The following is a 25,864-nucleotide window of genomic DNA, read 5'->3' on the forward strand; positions in this document are numbered from 1 at the left end:
GCTGGGAAATATACAGTACTGTGCAAAGCAATAATGTTAGGCAGATGTGGAAAAAAATCTGCGTTCGGTATTCTATTCGGGGAATCCGCTTGGGGACCCCCAAACGGAAACTTATATGCATTAAAAAGCAGTTAGCTAAGAAACTACAAAGACCCCATAGACTATAATGGGGTCCGTGTGGTTTCCGCATGAATCATGTGAGAGAAAAGTACTGCAAGCATGTATAGTTTGTCAGCTAACCGCTTTTTAATGTGTATAGGTTTCCGTTCGAGGGGTCCCCAAGTGGACCTCGCAAACGGAATCCCAAATGCAGATGTGAACTGGGGATAAGAATGCTTTCAAAAATAGAAGTTACTATAGTTTATATTTGTCAATTAGAAAAAAAATGAAAAGTGAATGAGCAAAAGAGAAATCTAATCCAATCAGTCACAATCAGAAGATGTCCAGCAATGCCATCAGCACAGAGTTGGCAGGAGCCAAAAGACAGGTACAACCCTCTACCATTTGGAAAACTCTGGCCAGAAATTATCTTTATGGAAGAATTACAGCCAAAAATATGTGCTTCCAAAATGCAAATAAGCCTCAACCATGCACAAAAACTTAGGAACTGGGCTGTAGAAAATTGGCAGCAGATGCTCTGGACTGATGTGTCAAAAACTGAAATATATAGCTGTAGCAGAAGGCATTCTGTAGGTATAATTGATATGTTGCAATTTCCAAAACCGTGATAGTATTTCTGCTGTGCATATTTTTCTGCAATGTTTGGAGTCATTTTGAGGGAGTTCATGAAAGATGAAAATTCGTTCTGCTTTCTCTCTGCTTGCCCTTGGCACGGATTCTAAGCCCATTGACGTGAGTTTTAAGTGTTTTATTTCCTTTTATATTATGAACCTGTCTTGCATCATTTTTAAACACCCTATAATAAGTTCTGTCTTATAATAAGCTTGGTACATATAACACTATGTGTTTGGATAATAGCTTGGGAAATATAGTAGTAGTTATATAATATCATTTGGGTTTAAGTGGAGATAACTGATGTGGGAGTAACTGAAGAGTGTGAGCTCTTGGACAACAAACCCCCTAGTGGTGGCAGTTCTACGTTATTAACAGTGAGTGTGAGGTATAACTAGGGGAGATATTAAAGGGGTATTCCCACGTCGCATACTTACCCGTCTTCGTTCCTCTAAAATCTTCTGTCTTCCGGCTTTGTCTCGTCATTGGTGGGCGGGGTCACATATGCAAAGCCAAGCGGCGAGATGCCACCGGCCCTGCGTGCGCGCTCATACACCAGTTTACCCTTCACAATGCGAATACAGACCCGACACCCTGCGGGTCTGTATTGGCATTGTGAATGCAATGGATGAAAAAAATAGAAAAAGAAAAAAGAGTTAAATACTCAGCCCAAATGGAAGTTGAATCTCAATTGAATTCCTTCACACCAAGGTGTATACAATGTGGCTATGCCCGGAAAAGTAGACTCCCTCGACTCGGAGCGATGTGCACGAATATCAACGATAAAAAAGATCCAGCAAGAGCCGTGGTGGTTAGTTGAAAATATGGAGAAACTTCCTTCTTTATTTATTTACATCTTCATGACAAAAACCGCAATTGGCACAAACATTGCAAGCAGATAGCGTCAGACTGAGTTCAGACTTTGAGAAAGGACGGAAAATCCGAAACGCGTCAGTCTGACGCTATCTGCTTGCAATGTTTGTGCCAATTGCGGTTTTTGTCATGAAGATGTAAATAAATAAAGAAGGAAGTTTCTCCATATTTTCAACTAACCACCACGGCTCTTGCTGGATCTTTTTTATCGTTGATATTTGGCATTGTGAAGGCTAGACTGGTGTATGAGCTTGCACGCAGGGCCGGCGGCATCTTGCCGCTTGGCTTTGCATATGTGACCCTGGAGCGGAACAGCATCGCTTCTGCCGCTGCTGTCTTCATGCAGGGCAGAAGCATAGCGATGTGCCTGTGACGGCGTCTAACAGTCCTCAGCATATTGCTGGCTTCACCTGTCCCCCAAAGGGTAAACTACCCCCCCTTCCCTCCAGGCTCGCTCCCGTGCACTTAGCCCCTCCCGCCTGAGAGCAGGCAGACACATCACTTGACTCAGGAGCAGTTAGGTCAGGGCTGTGGCCACAAAAAAATGAATAAAGTGAGATAGTGGCCAAACAAAGCAGTTTTGCTGAAGCATTGTATTTAGAAAAAGTCTTACATTCACATTTACAAGCATTATAGATAGGATCCTTGTGACGGGACAACCCCTTTAATTATTTCGATGGATGAGCTGGATTTGTACTGATCGCCTAGCACAGCCACGACTCACATGTCCTCCAGTGGTGGTGTTGGTGACATACAGCGATCAGAGGAAAGGTTTGTGACCGCTACAATTGTAATACATCTTTCTGTCTGTATTTGAACCCTACAAATATGTTGGCACTATATAAATAAAAATATTATTATTATTATTATTAATATAATTAATATAAAATGAGGCCATAAAATTTGCCTAAGGATAGCTTCACACAGTGCTGTTTAAAAAAAATAAATAAATAATGTTGTGGACATTTTTCATTCATACAAAAGTGCACTTGTCATTATTCTGTGTATAATTCTCGAAATGAAACTTGTGATTTCAATGATGTCAGATCTGTCCATGTTTACTCTACCCATCATGTCGTGGAGTGCCGTTGCCCCATTTTTGGAAAAGGGGAATTATATGCAGTGCCAAATGTTTTGGCCAGACAAACTGTGTTCAGGTGCAAAATGGCCATTGCCCAGACATTTGCATCCCTGGTAACAGGTAGGTACTATTAATGTGCTGCTACACAAGCTATGCACTTCCAGGACGGTATCCGCGAGGATCCTCTCATACACTCTCGCGATTACCTTCTACAGAATACCTTTTCATTCTTTCCACGATTTACTGATGCCAATCAGCCATCCACAACATGGCCGCCACCTTAATCAGTGAGAGTTCCGTACGCTGGCTCACACATTATACGTCACCAGTGTGCCTTTCCTCTCAGCGTACGAAACAAACTATGGAGTAAAGGTTCCGTACGCGGACTCAGGAGTTCTGTGTCACAGTGGTCGGGGCTTTCCTCAGTTGTATTACTTCAGAGAGGGAAAAAGAAACTGGAAAGTGAAAGGAGCTACGGTACCTGCCTCAGCTGTGTGCACTGGTGCGAAGGCAGGTAACGAGGGGAAGGCATTGGAGGGCTACGTGGAGTATGTGGTGGCCACTCAGCAATGGATATCTTCTTGCTTGGGGGAAATACACATACAAGATTTATGTCACAGGTAGACTATGAGATACCAGTTAGCTAGACTTATGGTAAATCAGACTATCCATCCAACAGTCCCAAATAATTCTATGGACCCCTAATTGTTTTATGTGGCAGTTGTAATGTCTGTCAATAGTGGCCCAGAGATGCACCTTGGGTTAGGAGGAAATGTATAGGGATAACTATTACTTGGCCTGCCCCTCTCAGGGCTAGCCAGGGGCAGGTTCCTATGCAGGGATAGAATGGTTGTTCTTCTCAGGACCGCACAGTCTAGCCCAGAATCAGTGGCGTAACTAGGAATGGTGGGGCGCCCCCTTCCTGACCGACACCAAAGACCTCGACCTACCGACCCATCCCCTAACCCCCCCCCCCCCCCCGCCACATTCCTGCGCGCTCTGTTATGCCTCATAGTGGCCCCTGCACACAGTATTACGCCCCATAGTGGCCCCTGCACATACTATTATGCCCCGTTGTGGTCCCTGCACACGGTATTATGCCCCATAATGAACAATTATTATACTCTGGGGTCTTTTCAGACCCCAGAGTATAATAATCGAAGACCGAGGGGAGGATACAAGCATTACAAAACACTGTTAGTTAACCTATCTCTGGCTCTGCTGCAGTCCTCGGTGGTGTCGGCCGTCTTTAATGACGTACAGACGCCACATGACCCGGGACAGAGGTCCCGGTCAAGTAATGTCAGGGACATCACACAACTAGGCCCAATACCTGTATGGAGCGTGGAGAGCTAAGTAACATTGTTTTTTATGTTCCTTACCTCTCCCAGGCCTCCGATCATTATACTCGGGGGGGGGGGGGGGGTCTGAAAAGACCCCCCCCCCCCCCTCCCGAGTATAATAATAGTGCTTGTGGGGCCTGCGGCGTCACTTACCGATCCCGGCCCCTGCCAGGATCGGTAAGTAAATAGGGCTCGTTACCGGGCACCTTTATAGTACTTAAATATGTCTTCCTGATGTGAATTCTATTGGGTTAAGTAAATCTGTATATTTTCGTTCCTGTCTCTACAACTTTTTTCCATCATTGATCACAATATTTATTAGAATAGACATTTAAGTACGCAATACTTGGTCTGAAGGGTCAGATGTAGGATATCCAGAAAATGTTCTTCATTTTTCTACATTAACCTTTACTGTCTTTTTCCAGAATCAGGAACTTGTTCCAGTTTTTTAATATATTTTTGATGGTGGACCCAAAGAGTAGATCCAGCATGCTGGTGTGTGACATATGCACACAGGAGGTGTCTTCTGAAGATGACATGAAGAGCCATTTACTTTTGGTCCACATGGAACAATACTGTCCCTGTCCCTTCTGTACCATTTCTGGCCTCACATATGACGAACTAAGACATCACATTCATACTGCTCATGCTGATGCCTTGGAACCATGGAGTGAGGATGAAGGGCAGGATGAGAAAATCCATGAAGGTAAAACCTCTTCCACCAACTGTACACTAGGCAAAGAAAATAACACAGGAAACCAAAAGATGATTTGTGAAGAGTGCATTCCTGTAGATATAGAACCCAATAAGAATAAAACGCAAAGCGGCTGTGAAGTAGTGAATGTTCCCAAAAATGTTGACTTTCTTAGTAGAATTCCTGCATCAGAAGACTTTGGACTTCCTACCGCTGTTGTTCTGGAGAAAAGTGCCCCACCTACAGCATCTGCAGCATACATTGCTGGCAGTGAAGACCTTGCCGTAGAGTGCCCCTTTTGTGGTGAAACTAAAAACTCTATAGACAAACTTGAGGTACATGTAAGAATGGAACATGGAGATCTCTTGGCCTCACCCAATAAAGGTTAGTGTTATCTGGAACATTCTAGAGTACAACGTGTAGGTACGGATCTTTTTTTTTATTTAGTTAGCGCAACATAATGTTTGGTAATAGTGAATGTCAACCAATATGGTTGACGTTTTATAATTGCTACAGATACAGTGATGCATCTAAATTTTAAGAGAGTCTCCACCACCAAGTTGCTTCCAAAACACTTATGAGTCCAGCAAATAGCTCATTTACATATGAATTTATTGTTGATTTTCTCAGAAGTAAAAAATTGCGTTCACTAAGCCACTAACTGACCCTGTAACAGAACATAAGTAGTTTAGAAGTTATTTTGGTGGTGTAAACTTTAATAAAATTTAAACAATAAATCAGCTCACCAAACTCTCATGGCTTTTCATGTGTTTGATCATTTGCACGGAAAAGACCAAGTTGGTACAAATGTACTAGCAAAGTGGAACCAGTATATAAAAATCCAACTTTATTAACTTGGTATAAAAAAAAACAAAACACTGCTTACGCGTTTTTATAGCATATTATATAAAAAAACATGGGTGGATGTCTTATACCTCTCAATAATCACATGACTCCTAAATATTTACAGCTTGTTACTATTCACTATCTCTAATATTGTTAAATCTTGCTTAGTGTTCATATTTTCCCGGAATGCATGTATGCAATGTAAAAATCACAAAACCTTGCGACTGAAGTCCTCTCTTACTCCAGGTCTCTTCACTAGCTGGTTGTATAACCCACATATTCTAGGCTACACTCCTTACGAGTTCTAAGATTTATTACATTAGTTGAATTACACTTAATATAATTTTTTATGTCCTCAATAGAGATGAGCAAACACTATTTGAAACAGCCGTTTCGAATAGCACGCTCTCATAGAAATGAATGGAGCAAACCCACAGACTTTGCTGGCAGCTGGCCGCTTAACCCCCCCCCCCCCCCCGCGTGTGCCGGCTACGTCCATTCATTTCTATGGGAGCGTGCTATTCGAAACGGCTGTTTCGAATAGTGTTCGTTCATCTCTAGTCCTCAACCTTACTTTAAGAGTCGATTTAAAAGTGTGAGTATTCTTCGCATACTGGCAAACCTCATATTTTGTATCTCTACATCTAAAATATACTTTGTCTCTCCATGTATCTCTTAGACTTATTCCACTATTAAAATAACTGAGAGACAACAATTGGACACCCATAAATAATTATTATACTCTGGGGTCTTTTCAGACCCCAGAGTATAATAATCGGAGACCCGGGGGAATAAAAACATAAAAAACTACAGTTTCTTACCTGTCCCCCGGCTCCTATGCTGTCGGCATCCACTGTCGGCCTTCTTCAATGACGTTGGACGTCACATGACCTGGGACGCAGGTCGGGGTCATGGGCCGTCAGAGACGTCAGACAACTAGGCCTAAGCTGAGACCTGCCCGGAGCCTGGAGAGGTAAGTAACAGTGTTTTTTATGTTTCTTACCTCTCCCGGGCCTCCAATCATTATACTCGGGGTCTGCAAAGACCCCGAGTATAATGATAGTCTTTGTGGGGCCCGCGGTGTCCAGCCAGATGGGTAACTAAATAGGGCCCTACGGCCTATTAAAAAAAAAAAAAACGCAGTGGTAGCGGCTGTCACCGGGCCCCCTAATGTACCGGGCCCTGTGGCAGCCGCTTCCACTGCTAACACGGTAGTTACACCCCTGGTCTGACAGGTTTCTGTCTTCTCTCTGCAGAAGACGGAAACCTGAGAACGGAGACCGAGGCGCAGGTGCGAAACCAGCGTTAGGGCTCGTTCACATCTGCGCCCGATCTCCGTCTGTCTGCATAAGATGGAAACCCGACAGTCAGTGACCGGCGGTGAGCGTTTTGTGCTCTTCGCGGCAAAACCGTGTTTTTGGTTTTTTTTTTTAACCGGACACAAAGTACTGCATGTCTGACTTTGTGTCCGGTTAAAAAAAACGGTTTCGCCGTGGAGAGCACAAAACTCTCACCGGCGCTCACAGCCGGACACTTTCCAAACCCATTCAAATGAATGGGTTTGAAAAATGAATGCAGGTTTCCGTCTCCTCTCCAGTTTCGGGCAGGAAACGGAAACCTGCAGAATGGAGGCCGAGAAGCAGATGTGAGCCCAGCCTAAGCCCAATATATAAACCAAATATTTTTACAAGCCCAAGCAGCTGTTCACTTCAAACTCATATTATTTTACTTAAGAAAACGTTTTGCAACATGAATCATATTGGATTTTACATTGCAAACCCGCGTGTCCTTTTGTGGGGTTTATACTTTTTATGCCAAGCCAATAAAGTTGGATTTTATATATTGGATCTACTTTTATGGATTGCAGTACATTTAATAAAAATGGACAGCTGTATTTCCTGAAATTTTTTTTGCGTTTTTTAATAGCTGGCTTGATCGCAAACAAAACACACTTCAAGGAGGCCTGAATGTGATATTTTTATCTTGAATAGGTTATGCCAAACAGCAGTATGAATGCCCCATGTGTTCTCTAGTTTGCACCAATGGTAACCTTCTACAAGAACATGTGAATCTACACTTGGAGGAAAGCTATGACACAGGTATAAATCTATTTTCCTTTATTTTCACAGAGCTGAATGAGGGCTTATAGAACTGTAGTTTTTGTTGATATTTTCAAAGTAACATAGAAAAAGCATACAAATCAGCACAAGAAATAAGTCAGTGCTATGGTAACAAAGACAATAGATAAGAGATAAAAGTGCATAACGAAAAACAAAGGAAAGCAAAGAGGGAGAAATGGTGGTGGGGGTTAATCAGAGACCCCGCAGCGTACAGTAGGTATCCCACGTGAATCAAAGGTATCTACCATGTTATTCAAGCTATCTGTCAGATAGTCTAGGCTGCGAAAATCCTTTATAAAGCAAGGAAGGCAGTACTGGATGGGAGAGGGAGAGCTTCACAATGTAGCTATATGAGAGTCTTGGCTGCCATACAAAGATAGAGAAACAGCATGGCGGATTTCTTTCTCCATTGTAAGTTATTAGATGATGGAGTCCAAGGGCACTCCCTGCAAGAAGAAGCTATCAATATTATTATTAATTGTTTATATGGTAACATTAATCCCATGGTGCTTTACATTTGAGGGTTTACATACAGTACACAAAATATATAAACAAATGTAATACTAACAATGACTGACTGGGGATAGAGAACCCCTGAGGGAAAAGGGGGTAGAGACAGAAGGTGAAGGGAGAGGATGTTCAGATGGTGACAGTAGTGTTATTGGAGGTTGTAGGCCTTCCTGAATAGGTGAGTCTTCAGGGCCTTCGTGAAGCTTTTGATTGTGGGGTTCAGTCTTATGTGTCTTGGTAAGGAGTTCCAGAGAATGGGGGATGCACGGAAGAAATTTTGGAGACTGTTGTGCGAGGAGCGGATGAGAGCAGAGCGGAGTAGGAGGTCTTTGAAGGATCTGAGGTTACGTGTGGGCAGGTAGTGGGAGATTAGGTCACAGATATATGGAGGGGACAGGTTGTGGATGGCTTTGTATGTCCGTGTTAGTTTCTTGAACAGAATTCACTAGGCAACGGGTAGCCATTGAAGGGATTGGCAGAGGGGAGCAGCCGATAAAGAGCGGGGGGAGAGGTGTATTAAGCGTTCAGCACAGTGTAAGGTGGTAGTGTTTGCCCACAACAGAGTTACATCTCCAGCAAACCAAAGGGAGCACAGAGTTTAGAGAATGTAGTAGGGCAGGAGTGTGGTACCAATGTATTAGGAGTTTATATTTGAGATTGGTCAACCAAGGGCCTCATCCCATCTGGTCATGTATGCATGGACAGGAGGATAGGAGTTGATAAATCGTAGTGATCAGACCCTCTCGTAGAGGTTGCTGCTTGAACCAAATTCTCAAATGCAGTGGGGCTGGGGGATAACCCTTAGAGATCCAGATAAAGTTAATAACAGCTGTACAGGGATATTTAATGAGAGGGCATCTGTTTTAGGAGGATTAACCTTATAGCTGGACAACTGGCCATAATCACGGAGAGTCTACATGAGATTAGGCAAGGTGGTGTGAGGGTTATTGAGGTTAAGGAGGATATCATACTCAAAGAAGCTGAGTTAATAGTCCCTGCCCCGAACCTTAAATTCCATAATGTCTGGGCTTAAGCAGATCCTAGCTGCTAGAGGCTTGATACAAAGAGCGAAAATAATTGCTGTTTCGGACTGTAAAGGAATTTGAGAAGGAGTGAGGACGTTTCACCGAGTCCGTGGAGTAGGAGTATAGCGCTCTAAACGACCGAAGGAAAGCCCCCAGAAAGCCGAATGCCTCCAGAGAGGCAGTCATAAAAGACCAATCAATACGGTTGGCCACAGTTATTCCCACAGCACTTTTTTGCTGCGACCCTCTACGTAGGGCCTTAGCCTTATAGCTAGCTGCCTGCTGGACACCTGTTTGATGAACAAATAGACTCCCAGGTGGTTGCCTTGAATTTCTTAGTATAAATTTTGCTCCTAAGATTTTCATTGCAACACGGTCTTGAAAAAATTTGTTAGGAAAATTCCTTTTCTTTGTGTGAGCAAATGAACAAATCTTGTTTGCAATCAATGGCTCACATTTGGTTTATACACTGTATAAACTATATAATTTTAGGGGGTGACTCCAAATCCAGGCGACCATTGGTTAATAAATTTGATTTTCATTGATGATTTTTGTGTGATTTTGTTGTCATCACATTCAACTTTGTACAGAACAAAGTATTCAATGAGAGTATTTCATTCATTTAGATCTAGGAGGTGTTATTTGAGTGTTCCCTTTATTTTTTTGAGCAGTGTATAATATAAAAAGCCCCAGGCTAAAAAAGACTGTGTGATTGTGACAGAACAGCGCACAGGATTATAGCCGGTTTGTTATGAAACTCAGGCCAATGTAACCACACTCGCTGAATTCTATAATATGCATAAACAAACCCATGCTAATATCTCAGAAAGTCTACTCTGGATACAACAGAGAAAATACTAGACGAGTGTGAACAGGACTATAGACAGTGTCCACACCTCACTATGGCGCTAAGTGGATAAACGCTATTTGGAATGCAAATACAGCAATTTTAGATGATATAAATGGATGAAAAAAGTCTCAACAAACACTTTTTTCCTGCCTCTGTGGTCGTAATTTTCTGTGTAGATACCTGGGAGGGATTGAAATGGAAAGAGCACTATTTGGGTTTTGGAGTGCATCTGCAGAGGCGCTAAAATACCATTACAATGGAAAGCCCCAAAAACTGACCCCATTTTGTGCCCACTTTGAGACATCACAGACATGCACTCCTAAAATTTTAAGTGTGTTATCCTGGGTACAGAAAAGTTGTACTGCATATGTGGGCATAAACTGCTGCTTAGGCATAAAACACAGCAGGGCTCAGAAGAGAAGGAGCAATGTGCTTTTTAGGTTTTAGAGTTTAGATTTACAGGGATTTTCTGAACGCCATGTAGTTTTTGCAGAGCCCTAGAGATGCCAGTAAATTGAAATTCCCCAAGAAGTGACCCCATTATATAAGGGTTATTTTATAGTCGATGTAAACGTGATATGGCGTCCAAAAACCATCAGTCTAAATCAGCGCTCCTTCACATCTGTGTCTTTCTGTATACCCAAACTGTAGTTTATACCCACATATATGACAATTTTGTACCAAGTATACCCAGGATAACGTACTTAACAATATTATATGTGGGTATAAACTGCTGTTTGGGCACAGCCAGGCACAGAAGGTCATGACACTTTTGTAGAGCCCTACAACAGTGGACCGGATTGCTCTAGGAGGCAGTGGAGCACCAGTGACAGATGACCCTGGGTTCACACCAGCGTCCGTTCTCCGTTCTCAGGTTTCCGTCTTCTGCAGACAGAAGACGAAAACCTGTCATGCCAAGTCCGGTATAATCAGAGTATAATCCTCTGCTTTGAGGTTTCCGTTTCCTGCCCGAAACTGGAGAGGAGACGGAAACCTGCAGGCATTTTTCAAACCCATTCAAATGAATGGATTTGAAAAGGGTCCGGCCGTGAGCGCCTGTGAGCGTTTTGTGCTCTCTGCGGCGAAACCGTTTTTTTTTTTAAACCGGACACAAAGTCCTGCATGTCCAACTTAGTATCCGTTTAAAAAAAAAAAAAAAAAAAAACAGTTTCGCCGCGGAGAGCACAAAACGCTCACAGCCGGACACTTTTCAAATCCATTCATTTGAATGGGTTTGAAAAATGCCTGCAGGTTTCCGTCTCCTCTCCAGTTTCGGGCAGGAAACGGAAACCTCAAAGCGGAGACCCCGGGCGCAGATAGAACGAGCCCTGAGTATGATATTTGTTTTTACCTCTTCCGGCCTATTTACAACATAAAATTTTTGCCCAGACAACCCCTTTAACTGTACAATTCATACAAATGTACCTTTATTTGGAAGGTTTAATTGTTTTACTGATAATTGCTTTCACAGCCAAGATTACCAGTGACTCAATATTAGCCAGACAGCTACAAAATGAAGAAGATAAACGGAGAAGAGCAGAGGAGGCAGAGAGAGAGAAAATAGAATTCCAGAGATTACAGGTACTCTGGCAATGGTCATGGCCTGATGATGAATCTGTGTATAATGTAGTACAATGCCACATTGACATTGTTTTTCAAGACTTTTGGAAATGTGGTTGAAATCTTTGGTAAATAACTCTTCTTTCTTTTTCCCACAATGTTGTATGTGTCAAAATACATGGTGCAGTTGGATTTTTTTTTTTTTTCTGTTGCAATGAATATACAACAGTAAAATGATTTAAATACACAATTGTGCGCTATTTTATTAACTAGGTTGTCCAAGATTAAGCTTTTGTCTCCCATTAACTTCAATGCCTGTGCCCATCCACTATACTTTCTGCTCTGCATAGTGTACATGATGTGTGCTAGTTGCTGCTCCATACACTTCATTGGTAATCCTCTGGGATTGGCCATAAAAAGTTTAACACTGAACAATCACTTTAGGTTAAGTACCCACATAGCGAGCTTCAACCAAAAAGGCAGAAACGCATCACAGTGTTTTCCAGTTTTCCTCTACGGACTTACTGTCCCTGTTATACCTATGCGGAAAATGCCAGTGGCAGTTTTTGAGATCGCAGCATTTCTGCCGCAGATATTTTTCTCAAATGTGTGGATGTGAATAGCCAGAATCCCATATACTTTGCAGATAATGTAAAACGCTGCATTTTTGTGTAAAAATGGGTGCCTTTTTAAGCAAATCCTGTGTATACGCTCTAGTGTGATTTATTTTTTTTGTACTTCTTTGTACTAGAGACAGTTTGGCTTAGACAATACAGGAGGATATCGACAGCAGTCTGTGCAAAATCTACAAAGGGCAGTTGCAAGAGGGCAAATACATCCTATGGAATTTCACCTACAAAAAGCTGAAATGATGGAATCTTTAGCTACAGGAGTAGATGACGGTAGAACAAGGACTTCAGGTTGGTGCTTTTTTTTTTCTATTATAGGGCATTATCTTTGTATCCATAGAGGTCTATAAAGCCTGTACTACACTGATGTATGTTTACAATTTCATGATGGGTTTAGGTTGTCAGCCATTTGCACAAGTAATTAAAGAGGTATTACTATCTCAGTATCTATGGCTGTATCTCTAGACTATACCGTAAGTATCTGATAGATGCAGGTCTCACCTCTGCGATGCCTGTGTCCATGGTCATGTGGTGAAGACCTAGGTACACAGCTTGTTACCAGGCAGATGTCTGACTGCTGTGCTGTGACTATAACAAGCTGTACACATGTATATTCATCAAGTCTCTGGACTCCATATCTGCAAAGGAAAGGACCTATTGTCTAAACATGCCATCTGGAGTAGGCCAGGCAACCATTCATTTTCAGGGTTCAGCTGTAACCGGCAAGCACCTTATCCCTGTCAACTGTAAAGGTTGAAAGTGAAAATAATTCTTTAATAAAGTACAGGTTACAGATGGTGAGCAAGTACATTCACTCCCTTATTGTGTAACTAGTGTACGTTATACATCTTGTAAAGTGTATGCTAAAGTTGTGGACGGGGTGTCTATATCACCTGGTTTCCTCAGCCAGTCACGGTAGCGGAAATCCAGAAGTGCATCTCAATAAATTAGAATATCATCAAAAAGTTTTTTGTTTTTGTTTTTTTAGTAATTCAATTGAAAAATTGAACCCCATGTATGATATTGAATCATTACAAACAGAGGGAACTTTTCAAGTGTTTCTTTCTGTTAATGCTGATGATTATGGCTTATAGCCAAGGGAAACCCAAAAGTCATTATCTCAGAAAATTAGATTATTATATAAGACCAACTGTAAAAAAATTATTTAACATAGAAATCTTGGCCAAATGAAAAGTCTGTCCAGTAAATGCCCTCAATACTTGGTGGGGGCTCCTTTTACACAAATTACTCCATCAATGTGGCATGGAAGGATCAGCCTGTGGCACTGCAGAGGTGTATGATAACAGCCTTCAGTTTGTCTGCATTGTTGGGTCTGGTGTCCCTCATCTTCCTCTTGACAATACCCCATAGATTCTCTATGGGGTTAAGGTCAGACGAGATTGCTGGCCAAGGAAAATGTCTGAATGAATGCGACTTCCCTGGTGGTTATTTCTGATCATTGGGTGTAGTAATTTTATTTTACAATAAACTTGTATAGCATATAACTTTTCCTCAGCTCCGGATTATAGTATAGACTGTAATATAGGTTCAGTGCTTTATATTAAATATGTAACCTCTGCCAAGCCTGACATCTGTCATGTTTCCCATGTTAGTGCTTCATATGAAAACTGGCATGAAGATATAGAACACAAATAGGGTGAAAATACGTTCCTTCATTGAAGGACTTATAGCCCAAATAAATGACTTATTTTAGTATTTAATCTTTGTAATTTCTCATAAGATTTTTTTTTCTTTTTCTCTTCAACGTCTTTATTTTTCTCTCATTTGGCACAGTAGTTGTTTCTTGTCCAGTAAAGTACAAATTCTGGTCAAGGTTTATATTCTGCCTTTGCACGATATACAGCGCTTATTTTAATAATGTAAAATCCATTTATGTTTATAAATGTTCAGGCTGTTGATCTATTTCTGATCTTGTTTATGAAGGAGTTCTAGAAGCTTTACGCCAGTACTATAGCTTTGCTGGCCCAGATGTGCACCGTGTCTGGCTTTGCTCTCCATTGGACCACTACAGCAATTCTGTTGGAGACAAAGGATGGGGCTGTGGCTTTCGCAATTTACAAATGCTACTTTCTTCAGTTTTTTTTAATGATGCGTACAAAGACTTCTTACGAGGTATTTTACTATTCAATATAATGGTATAATCTACAGCATTTATCACCTGACTGCTGTAAAGTCACATTGGTGTAGTCCGGGATGTCTTTTGATGAGTAGGATAACCTGCGTATTTTAGGCTTGGTTCACATCTGCGTTCGGTTGAATACTGAACGCATTGACAAGCAGTATGCAATAAAAGCACAGAGACCCCATAGACTATAACTGTGTCCGCACGGAACATGTGGAGAGAAATGTACTTCATGAACTACTTTTCTCTCCGATTAACTCATGCGGACACTGCATGGAATACACACGGACCCCATCATAGTCTATGGGTTCTGCGTGCTTTCACTGCTCATCGCTTGTCAATGGGTTTGGTATTCCATATGGGGGGTCTCCAAGCAGACTTCCTGAGCAGAATACCAAACGCTGATGTGAACCTGGCCTTAGAGCCCCTATTAAAAAAAGATAATATTAAGGGTAATAGATTTATCTCAAGAAGTACTTATGAATATTAGTGGAACTTTTATATTAGCCATACAATTCATGGCTTTGTTTTTTTTATTTTTATTTTTTTAAGCATTTAAAGTGAACCTGTCACCAAGTTTGGGGCTCCTAAACCAGCTATATATTCGAATGCTGCTGGTGTTCCAGGTTCCAGACCTGTTAATGTGGCTCATCCCCCAGCTTCTTTCAGGACAGGCACACTGTGCCATTAAATCAAAGGTGACCACTCCTCCCTTAACCACATGTGATCCTCTCCATCATGTTAAAACTGCACGGAAAGACAGATTTTAAGCTTTAGGGCCAATGAATCATAGCAGCAGGAGAGCATGTTGCTGGTTTAGGGGGGGCCCTAAACCAGGGGACAGGTTTCCATTTAACCCATGGTTTTGTAGCCAAATTTGCATAGAAAAGACACAGCAGATTTGTTTGTACATACCAAACTGAATACCAAACTATATATTCTCAAAATGCCCTTTGGTTCCTGCTAGTATAAAATGAATTGTGCATATTCAGGGAGGCTGGACTGTAATGGTAGACGGCTCCTGACTGAATGATGAAGTGTGGTCATTATTGTCCTTTTAGACTACACACTATAGTACTTGCAAAGTTTTTGTTGAAAATACAATTCTGTGAACAAATGGAAATGATAAGCTTTCTGTCATCATATATGTACTTTTATTGTTCTAGATTATAGACACATCCCTTGCATCCCTAAGATTCAAGAAATGATTGAAGATGCTTGGAAAGAAGGTTTTGATCCTCAGGGTGCCTCTCATTTCCGTGGTAAATTGCAAGGTACCAGGGCTTGGATTGGCGCATGTGAAATATATTGCCTTCTAACATCTTTGAAGTTAAAGTGAGTGAAGTGCTTTACATATGTGCATTTTATCTTTGCACTTGGGACAGGATTTTATTTAGATCTATTTTGTGAAATGTGTAACCCTATCATGCATAACCCGGGTATTTTAGGCCCGCTAGCTTACTTGTTTGCTATTTTCTGCAGATTGTTTACATAGTATTATGCTATAGGTGCCCAAACTGCAGCCCAAAACCCACTAAATTATTGCAAAGTGCCAACACGGTAATTTAACCTTAAATTAACCTTGATCTGTTTTTAATAGTGACGGTGCAATGTTATTACAGCCAGTAATAATATAAGATGTCTGCTATACAGTAATACAGATACTGAGTGATATAATTTGACTGACCCATTACATAATATTCGGAGAAAAGGAAGTTCTCAATGCTTGTCCACTAAATAGGTTTTTCTGTACTTTTTTTTTTTTTTCTAATGTAATTACATTTTGGTGTTTTCTGCAAACAATTCTAATTACAAATTTGTGTATTTTTCTTGGCAATTTTGAAATAAACTTTTAAAAGTTACTTATTTGAGTTCTTCCATAGGATTTGCAAACTGGTTATGTAAAACTGTAGATATATAACGTCATGCATTCTAGAGTTATATACTCAAGTATAAGACGAATTTTTCAGCACAGTTTTTGTGCTGAAAAAGCCCCCCTCGGCTTATACACGAGTCAAGCAAAAAAAAAAAATTAAGTAAATAAATCACTCCTTTCCCTAGAATACATAGAAAAGTAGGAAATGACTGTGAGACACATACACATTAGGTATCCCTGTGTCTGAGAGTGCCCGGTCTACTGAATATAGGGTATATGCAGTGCTCCTGTTCCGTCGGGAAGGAGTTAATAGGAGCACTGCAGATACCCTATAGTCAGCCAGGCTGAATTCCAAGTGGGGGAAAAAAAACTCAGTCCTCAAGCTCGGGAATGGGGCAAACAGACAGCCAAAACACCCCCTCCCCTTTCCCAGCATCTACTGCACCCAAAAACTCCAACCATTTTAATTCTAGAAATTTTCCAGTAGCTGCTGTATTCTCCCCCAACCCCCCCCCCCCCCCCCCCCCCCGGCTTATACTCGAGTCAATAAGTTTCCCAGTTTTTTGTGGTAAACTTAGGGGCCTTGGCTTATACTCGAGTATATACGGTAAATGGTCACTGTTTTTTAAAGCAATGTATGTTCATTGAATAGCAGCCATATCCTTATCCTTACTAATATTATAAATGTGAAAGTTTGTGTGTTTGGATATTTGTTCCTCGATCACTCTCACACGGGTGAACGGATTGCTGTGAGATTTCACACACATCTAGAATGGGGTCCGGTAGGAAAGATAGGCGCATTGTCATCCCCGTAGGTTTCCGGCTTTCACCACCGCAGGCACAGAAAACTCGGTCAGCAGAGGCTGAAGGACCTGCGATGACGTCATCGCACGCCTTCGCGCTTGCCTCCGATTGGTGCAAGCGCTGGAGGGGGTGGACATGAAGAGACTGAAATCAGCTGCAGCACCTTCACGCTGTACTCTGATTTCAGCTGCTGAGACTGGGTGCGGAGCAAGAGCAGCTCGCGCGGCCGGCAACCGACACACTGACAATGTCACCGCAGATGTGGCATGCAGAACATGCCGGCATCGGTGGAGGCCGGCACGCGGTGTCCATCCATAAGTTCACCAGGGCCCCAGAGTTTGGGAAATGGAGTGGTGACTGAAGCGCACTTCAGCAAACCAAGGGGTACACACCCTATTCACGCCGACACACTAGGCGCACAGGCGGGCCGCCTGGAGGTTGTGTGGTGCTGGAAGGGGAAGCCTGGGCCGCACAACAGGTGTGTCGTGCTCGGAGGGTTGGACGTAGTCGCGGGTACTGCTAGTACAATATAAAAGTAAACTAGGGGTCTCCCTTTTAGCTAAATTAATGACTTCCATACCCTTCTGTGTAATTAATTTACCTGTTATATGCACAATTCCTGCCTCATTAATGTTTTTCCTCTGTCCCATCATATGTATTAACAACATTATGCTTTTGACTTTTTAGACTGCTACAGTAATGTATTATCTATTAGATTATTAATTTGCTAAGGTTTCCTAGGTTTCATTTTGTTAATACAGTATCTCCCTGTTGTCTGTGATGTAATCCTAGGTAAACCTAGGTTAAATTTAGGTTATACTATAAATCCCATGCAATTCACAATAGGAAATATGGCAAAGAAAGTCTGGCATGAGCAGTGGTATAGTGGCAAACTGTAGAGCTTTGCTCATTCACCTTACAATGAAGTGGATGGCAGACAGATGAGCATGAGAAATAGTGGTGTCCAAGCTAGCATAGAAATGATAGGAGCTGTAAAATACAGTTTAGAACTCTGACCGTTGTATGTGAGATATTCTATTTATTACAATTAGGATGAAGGTCTTGTTACATTTTAACCCCTTTAAGGATTTGTCTGGGATAAAACGATACTTTTACCCTAAGCTAAACACCCTCCCCCCATCTAACTTCTAACTTATTTTACCAAAAATGTATATTTACCCTGATCACTGGGTTGGACAAGTGACTGCCCCAGGCACACTTTCTGATTTTCGGAGATGTTCCTGTAAGTGATTGATCTCTTACCATCTCTGTATGTACAGGTATGAAGCAAAGATATAAATGACAAGCTATTCTTAACAGGAAAACCATAAATCAGTCTGCTCAGCTCATCCTGCTCTGTAACATGCTACCTGCAGGTAGTGACCTTTCCCTTTAATAGCAAGTGGACATGGCCTTGTAGCTAAAATGATAGAACATACTTTATTGTTGCTGTACAGGTTATTTTAGTGTTTTAATATATTTGTTTTAAAATGTCCCTTATAGATGTCGAATTCTTGACTTCCATACACCTAGTAGTCCAATGGGAACACATCCTCTGTTGTTTGAATGGGTTCTAAAGTATTATGCATCTGATACTAGAGGGACTGAAGGCAAGGTAGTCTGCTCCTCCAAGCCAGCCATCTACCTTCAGCACCAAGGTAATTTATAGTTCTATGAAACCATTATGTTCCTGTTCTGTGTGTGTATAGATAGATAGATAGATAAGGAAATAAGTATTTGATCGGACACAAAGGCGGACATTCAGGACTTTGTGTCCGGTTTAAAGAAACCGGTTTCGCCGCAGAGAGCATAAAATGGTCACCGGCGCTCACGGCCGGACCCGGTCCATCAAGTTTCCAAAACCTGAATACGGAGACCAAACACTGGTGTGAAACCAGCGTCAGAAGTGCTCTTAATTTTCAGACTATACTGTATAACCGACCTTAGTAAACATTTGACATTCCAAGCATGTGATAATATTTGCAAACAGTGTAATAGTGTATTTAATGCAGGTCACAGTCGCACCATTGTGGGAATTGAAGAAAGAAAAAATAAATCCTACTGTATATTACTGTTTGATCCTGGATGTCCATCAGAAGTTATGCGAAGACTGACTAGAAAGAATGTAGTTGCTGCTGATCTGAAACAGTTTCGCAGATATGCAGGTGGTCTTAAACATAAGCAGTACCAAGTTGTGGCAGTAGAGGGTATGCTGTCCCCAGAAGAAAAAGCAGTAAGTATTACTAAAGCTCTTCAGACATGTTAATTAATTTTAGCATTTTTTTTTCTTATAACTTTGTGTTGTGCAATTCCTCAGTTATTCTCCCTGGAAATATATAAACAAATGGGAAAGCTTGGTATTTATCATGTATTTTGTCAATAGAGTGTAGGACTACACAATGTGACACTGTCAGCACTTATTCTACACTGCCAGATCATATAGTGAGGCATGATAGTGAAGAGTGATAACACCCAGTTGTTAAAGGTTACATCCAGTTACAGACAACATAATGTAAATGAATAGTGAATGTGACTGTAAGATACTTTGTAATAAATGTTCTTAAAGGAACTCTATCATTAAAAAACACATTTTCTTCTTTATCCTAATTGTGCTCAGAAAGCACAGGAGGCGTTTCTAAATACAATTAGCATAAAGAAGACAAGAAGAGAAATTTAAAATGGAGGCGTGGACCGTCAAGATAAAGGTAAGAGTGGAATAGCCTTTATAAAGGCCATTCCTACTTGCCTTTAGTTTAAAACGTGTTTTTAATTATAGAATCCCTTTAAGAATATTGGTTTCTTTCACCAATTTTTAAGCTGTTTTCCTACTCCTTATTTTGTCTCTGATTGTGGTTTATATAAGTTTGGTCCAGCTCCACACACAGAGAAGGGACGGGCGGAGTAGGATCCTTTCAGCTGGTTAATTGATTTATTGCCTCATTCTGTGCATTGGTAGCCTCTTTTCTACAGCCTAGCAGTGTTAAAATAGTATAGAATAGCAGACATTCCAGAATTGTTTTTGAAAAAGGACTAAACATGAACACCACACTCGTGCACCTTTCTCTAGTATTAAAGATCTTATGTTATTTACCATTGTTATCTACCATTGTACTGTATTTGTTCATTTTAAAGGGTTTTCCTACCAAAGCAAGTTATTCTTTATCCGACTGCCTGGACCCCAACTGATTTGGAGAACTCGTCACTTTCATCCATTTTACTGGATTGGGGTGGTGGTTGGGTGATGCAAGCACTGCTCCATTATTTTTAGTTTGAGCGTCAGCTCAAGTGCAGAACTTTTTTTTTTTTTTTTTTTTATCTCAGATGCTCCCATTGAAATGGATTGGCTGCTCGTTCTCCTGATCAGTCAGGGTTGATATGAGCCGTCCAGATCGCCACTGATCTGTAAGGTATTCCCTATTCTATGGATAGGGGATAACATGCTTTCATGAAAAAAAAAAATACTTTAGATATAAATAACTAAAGTTTAATAAAAGATAATCAAAACATTGTGTACCATTAAATTGTACCAACTAAAAATACAACAGGTTGTGTTAAGAATGTAAGAATATGTCAGCAGAAAAATTATGAATTTTAGAAAATCCAATTGGAAAATAAGAAATTGCTGATTCTTAAAGCGTACCTCTAGTAATACATTCATATGATCATACAATACAACCATAGATTATTTTTATTTGTAATATAATCTTAAAGAAATTATTTTGTTATTTTCTACGTATAGTTTATGAAGGCGGGGGGAATGCTAGAAAATACACTCCAATAATTGCTGCTGCTACACTGCTATTCTGTGCTCTTTTTTGACACTTCTAGGTTGTAGTTAAGAGGCTACCAATGAACAGAATTAAGCATTAAATCAATTAACCAACTAGCAGAAGCCTCCTATTCTACCCCTATATTCTCCATATAGCAGTGTGTGTGAGGCTGAATATTGAGGTGAATCTTATGTAAACAGTAAGATTGACAATAAGGAAAAAGTAAACCGCATAAGAGGTGAAGGAAACAGATATTATCTCTTGGCTTTGTTTAAAAGTTTCCTCAACACTTCTTCATATTCAAATTGTATTTAAATGCATTATTCATTTATGAAAAATTGTGTATAACTGGAGGTATAAACAATTCAAACTACCCTAAGGCTGTATTCACACAGAGTAACGCCAGCCGTTTTTTGTGTGCTTTTTGCACATAGCGCCGCGTTAACGCCGCGTTACCGCGGCGCTATGTGCAAAAAGCACACAAAAAACGGCTGGCGTTACTCTGTGTGAATACAGCCTTAAAGGGTTAAATATATTTATCCATTCTATTCTGTTCTCCTCCTTCTAGATCTTTCCTCTGCCTTTGACACAGTTGACCATTCTTGTTACAAACTTTCTCTCATCGCTTGGCATCGCAAACTTTGCTCTCTCCAAGAACTCTTCTTACCATACCGTACCTTACCTTACCAACCGCATATTCAGCATCTCACACACCACTTCCTAACCGCATCCTCTCTCTGTAGGTTTCCCTCAAGGATCTTCCCTGGGACTACTCCCTTTCTCCATCTATCCTCTCCTCCTTGACCAAATCAGAAATCCTTGGTTTTCAATATCACTGTTAATGACAATGACACTCAAATCTATATCTCTGGCCCAGACATTACTGCACTGTTATCCCAGAGTTCAAGAATGTTTGGCCGCCTTTTCCTTCCACTTCCTCAAATTCAAAATGGAGAAAACAGAGCTCATTATCTTCTCCCCGCCTCACACAGCCCCCCTCCCTGAACCATCCATCAACATTAATAGCGCCAAACTTACTCCAGTTACACAAGTCCATTACCTTGGGGTAACCTTTGATTCTGCCAAATCCTTTCAAGCTTCACATCCAATCTGAATCTCCTTCTTGGACTACTCTAACATCTTTCTCTGTAACAAATGCTCTTGCTCCCCTACAGTTCATCCTCCATGTCTGCTGCTCCCTTAATTCCTCTTTTCCCTCATTTTTCATCAGTCTCTCCACTTTTTCAATTTCCTTACTGGCTACCTATCGCCCAGTGAATAGAGTTAAAAATGCTGGTGATGCCATCTATAACTGTCCCCTCCATACATCTCTGTCCCAACTTCCTGATACCTACCCACATGTAATCTACACTCACCGGCCACTTTATTAGGTACACCTGTCCAACTGCTCGTTAACACTTAATTTCTAATCAGCCAATCACATGGCGGCAACTCAGTGCATTTAGGCATGTAGACATGGTCAAGACAATCTCCTGCAGTTCAAACCGAGCATCAGTATGGGGAAGAAAGGTGATTTGAGTGCCTTTGAACGTGGCATGGTTGTTGGTGCCAGAAGGGCTGGTCTGAGTATTTCAGAAACTGCTGATCTACTGGGATTTTCACGCACAACCATCTCTAGGGTTTACAGAGAATGGTCCGAAAAAGAAAAAACATCCAGTGAGCGGCAGTTCTGTGGGCGGAAATGCGTTGTTGATGCCAGAGGTCAGAGGAGAATGGCCAGACTGGTTCGAGCTGATAGAAAGGCAACAGTGACTCAAATAGCCACCCGTTACAACCAAGGTAGCCAGAAGAGCATCTCTGAACGCACAGTACGTTGAACTTTGAGGCAGATGGGCTACAGCAGCAGAAGACCACACCGGGTGCCACTCCTTTCAGCTAAGAACAGGAAACTGAGGCTACAATTTGCACAAGCTCATCGAAATTGGACAATTGAAGATTGGAAAAACGTTGCCTGGTCTGATGAGTCTCGATTTCTGCTGCGACATTCGGATGGTAGGGTCAGAATTTGGCGTCAACAACATGAAAGCATGGATCCATCCTGCCTTGTATCAACGGTTCAGGCTGGTGGTGGTGGTGTCATGGTGTGGGGAATATTTTCTTGGCACTCTTTGGGCCCCTTGGTACCAATTGAGCATCGTTGCAACGCCAAAGCCTACCTGAGTATTGTTGCTGACCATGTCCATCCCTTTATGACCACAATGTACCCAACATCTGATGGCTACTTTCAGCAGGATAATGCGCATGTCATAAAGCTGGAATCATCTCCGACTGGTTTCTTGAACATGACAATGAGTTCACTGTACTCCAATGGCCTCCACAGTCACCAGATCTCAATCCAATAGAGCATCTTTGGGATGTGGTGGAACGGGAGATTTGCATCATGGATGTGCAGCCGACAAATCTGCGGCAACTGTGTGATGCCATCATGTCAATATGGACCAAAATCTCTGAGGAATGCTTCCAGCACCTTGTTGTATCTATGCCACGAAGAATTGAGGCAGTTCTGAAGGCAAAAGGGGGTCCAACCCGTTACTAGCATGGTGTACCTAATAAAGTGGCCAGTGAGTGTATAATCCTCTCCAGATCACCTTCCTCGCTCTGCTGTTATTTACTCTCCACACAATAGCCTCCAAGATCATACCCATGCACACCTTATACTCTGGAACTCAGTACCATGCAATATAATGCACTCTCACACAACCATTACCTTCAAGAGGACCCTGAAGACTCTCCTCTTCAGAAAAAACCTATAGCCTTTAATAACCCTGTTGCCACCTCACCAACATCTGAACAGCTTCTACCCTCAGCTACTGTCTCTATTCCCCTTCCTTAATGCATTGTCACCTCTTTGCCACTGTACCAGTTGGTCACTATGTTTAGTATTATACCGTATATACTCGAGTATAAGCCGTGGCCCATAATTTTACCACAAAAAACTGGAAAAACTTATTGACTTAAGTATGAGCCTAGGGTTGGGGGGGGCGAATGCAGCAGCTACTGGAAAATTTCAAAAATTTAAAATAGATACCAATAAAATTACATTAACTAATCACCGATCTTTGCATTAAAAATGAAATGATAGGGCAAATGCAGACACATATAGGACAGGTAAAGGACACATATAGGACCTACTCCATAAGTTGCAGCTCTTCAATTCAGCCTGGACACACGGCTGCAAAAGTGATGGCATCTATGTGTACGGGCCCATTGAAATGTAATAGACCATAATTTTATCCACCATTGCAGATAAAATGTCTGGTCCTGTGCATTATAGCTTAGTAACTCCATGTGCCTCAGGTTAACAGCAGTTAACCCCATCATGTCCATCACATTAACACCCTGTGTGCCTCACATAAGGGTTAGTGATATGTGAGAGACATGGAGGTAATAATTATTACATTAAACATTATTAAGGAACTTTATTACTACCTCCATATGTCTCACATATTAGTAACCCTTATATTGGGCACACAGGGGTTAGTGTAAAGGACATGATGGGGTTAACTGCTATTAATGTGAGGCACATGGAATTACTGAAACTAAATTAATAACTCCAAATGCCTGACATTAATAGGAATTGTAACTCTAGTATGTACCTGTGTGTTTTACTTTCACTTCACTCACCTCTTCCTCTTCTTGATGCAGACACAGGAGCAGGGACCAGTCGCCTCCCGGGCACGGGACTGCAAGGACCTGCATAAATTAAGTGAAGGGGGAGTGTCCTATATAATTACTGTAGCAACCACTGAAGGACACTCACCCTTCACTTAATTTATGCAGGTCCTTGCAGTGTATGTGCTGCCTGACTCGAGTATAAGTCTGCTTATACTCAAATATATACGGTACTTGTTTTCTGTGTTTTGTATGTAAGCCCTCAGAAGTACAATAACATGGAATTAATGCTCGAAAAATAAATAATTCTACCCACTCCTCTATTTTTTGCATTTCTACTTAAAATTTCTTGTGTTTCTTCTATTCAAAGGTTCGTTTACAAATGTCAAAAGTTTTCCAAGCTGAAAGAATTCCTTGAAGAAAATAATCCAACCTATAGTTGTGCAATAAATTCCCAAAGGAAAGGCTCAGGTTGCTCAGCACTGGTTTAAATCAGCTTTTATATTTGTTTTTTGTTTTTTTGTTTGTTTTTTTTTAAATATTCTGCAACTTTCGTATGTATAAATATATAATAATTTGTTAAAAAAAAAAAACGTCCTGAGAATTACTGACTATTTTTTATGTGTGCATAGTAAAATGAAATATAAGATATGTTTAAATTATTTTGTTATTGCATTGGAAATCTGGCTAGTCCAGTATTTCCTGGTATTGTGTTTTATAACTCTCCACAAAAGGTCTTTTTAAATAATAAATTGAGTTCAGTAGTGGTAAAAGTAATTTTTTTTTTAAATAAAAATAAAATGTACTATATTCTCCAATTATCCTAGTTTAGACTCTCTTCCAGCACTTCCTAGAACAAACCTTTCTGTCATGCTCATTTCCATTCTAGCCTATTTAGGACTCTTTGATATTTTTATTTATTTTTTTATGTGACAGTTGACCATAAAAAAAATCTATGGGGCCACAGGAAAAAAAGGCAGACTGCACACAGGCTTCATCTATGTTTTGTTTGTTTTTCACAGATGCATTGCTAGGTCATAATGTAAAATAATTAAGACATCAAAAATAGAAATGTAAATCAGACATGGATCAAAAACAGAAATACGCAAGGATGTATAATGGATTTTTTTTTTTTTTTAAATTACTTTTAGTCCTCAGAATAAAGTGGGGGGGAAACGTATCATTGGGGAATTTTTAACCCCTTCCCGCCGATGGCATTTTTTGATTTTCGTTTTTTGTTTTTGACTCCCCTCCTTCTAAACCCCATAACTTTTTTATTTCTCCGCTCTCAGAGCCATATGAGGTCTTAATTTTTGTGGGACAAATTTTTCTTCATGATGCTACCATTAATTATTCTGTAGAATGTACTGGGAAG

The 25,864-nt window shown here is 41.0% G+C and overlaps 1 protein-coding gene across 2 annotated transcripts; it reads left to right on the forward strand.

The window, feature by feature from the left end:
• Nucleotides 1-3,161: 3,161 nt before the first annotated feature.
• ZUP1 (zinc finger containing ubiquitin peptidase 1) lies at nt 3,162-24,967 on the forward strand. Of its 2 annotated transcripts, none has more exons than XM_075266641.1 (10): nt 3,162-3,200; nt 4,455-5,107; nt 7,561-7,668; nt 11,546-11,655; nt 12,386-12,554; nt 14,208-14,396; nt 15,573-15,741; nt 18,590-18,744; nt 19,099-19,319; nt 24,860-24,967. In XM_075266641.1, exons 2-10 carry the CDS (start codon nt 4,492-4,494, stop codon nt 24,905-24,907), a joined length of 1,785 nt encoding a protein of 594 aa, XP_075122742.1. In that variant the 5' UTR covers nt 3,162-3,200; nt 4,455-4,491; the 3' UTR covers nt 24,908-24,967. The 2 variants fall into 2 exon arrangements, with proteins under 2 accessions (XP_075122742.1, XP_075122743.1); XM_075266642.1 differs by having other exon boundaries at nt 12,392-12,554.
• The last annotated feature ends 897 nt before the right edge of the window (nt 24,968-25,864 follow it).

The sequence above is a fragment of the Leptodactylus fuscus genome, chromosome 3 (assembly GCF_031893055.1).
Source record: "Leptodactylus fuscus isolate aLepFus1 chromosome 3, aLepFus1.hap2, whole genome shotgun sequence".
Taxonomy (NCBI): domain Eukaryota; kingdom Metazoa; phylum Chordata; class Amphibia; order Anura; family Leptodactylidae; genus Leptodactylus; species Leptodactylus fuscus.

Coding starts and splice junctions, on each gene's coding strand:
- ZUP1 (XM_075266641.1), top strand. CDS start 4,492: ATGGTGGACCCAAAGAGTAGATCCAGCATGCTGGTGTGTGACATATGC. Junction 11,656..12,385: donor TAGAATTCCAGAGATTACAG/GTACTCTGGCAA, acceptor TCTTTGTACTAG/AGACAGTTTGGCTTAGACAA. Junction 19,320..24,859: donor TGTCCCCAGAAGAAAAAGCA/GTAAGTATTACT, acceptor TTCTATTCAAAG/GTTCGTTTACAAATGTCAAA.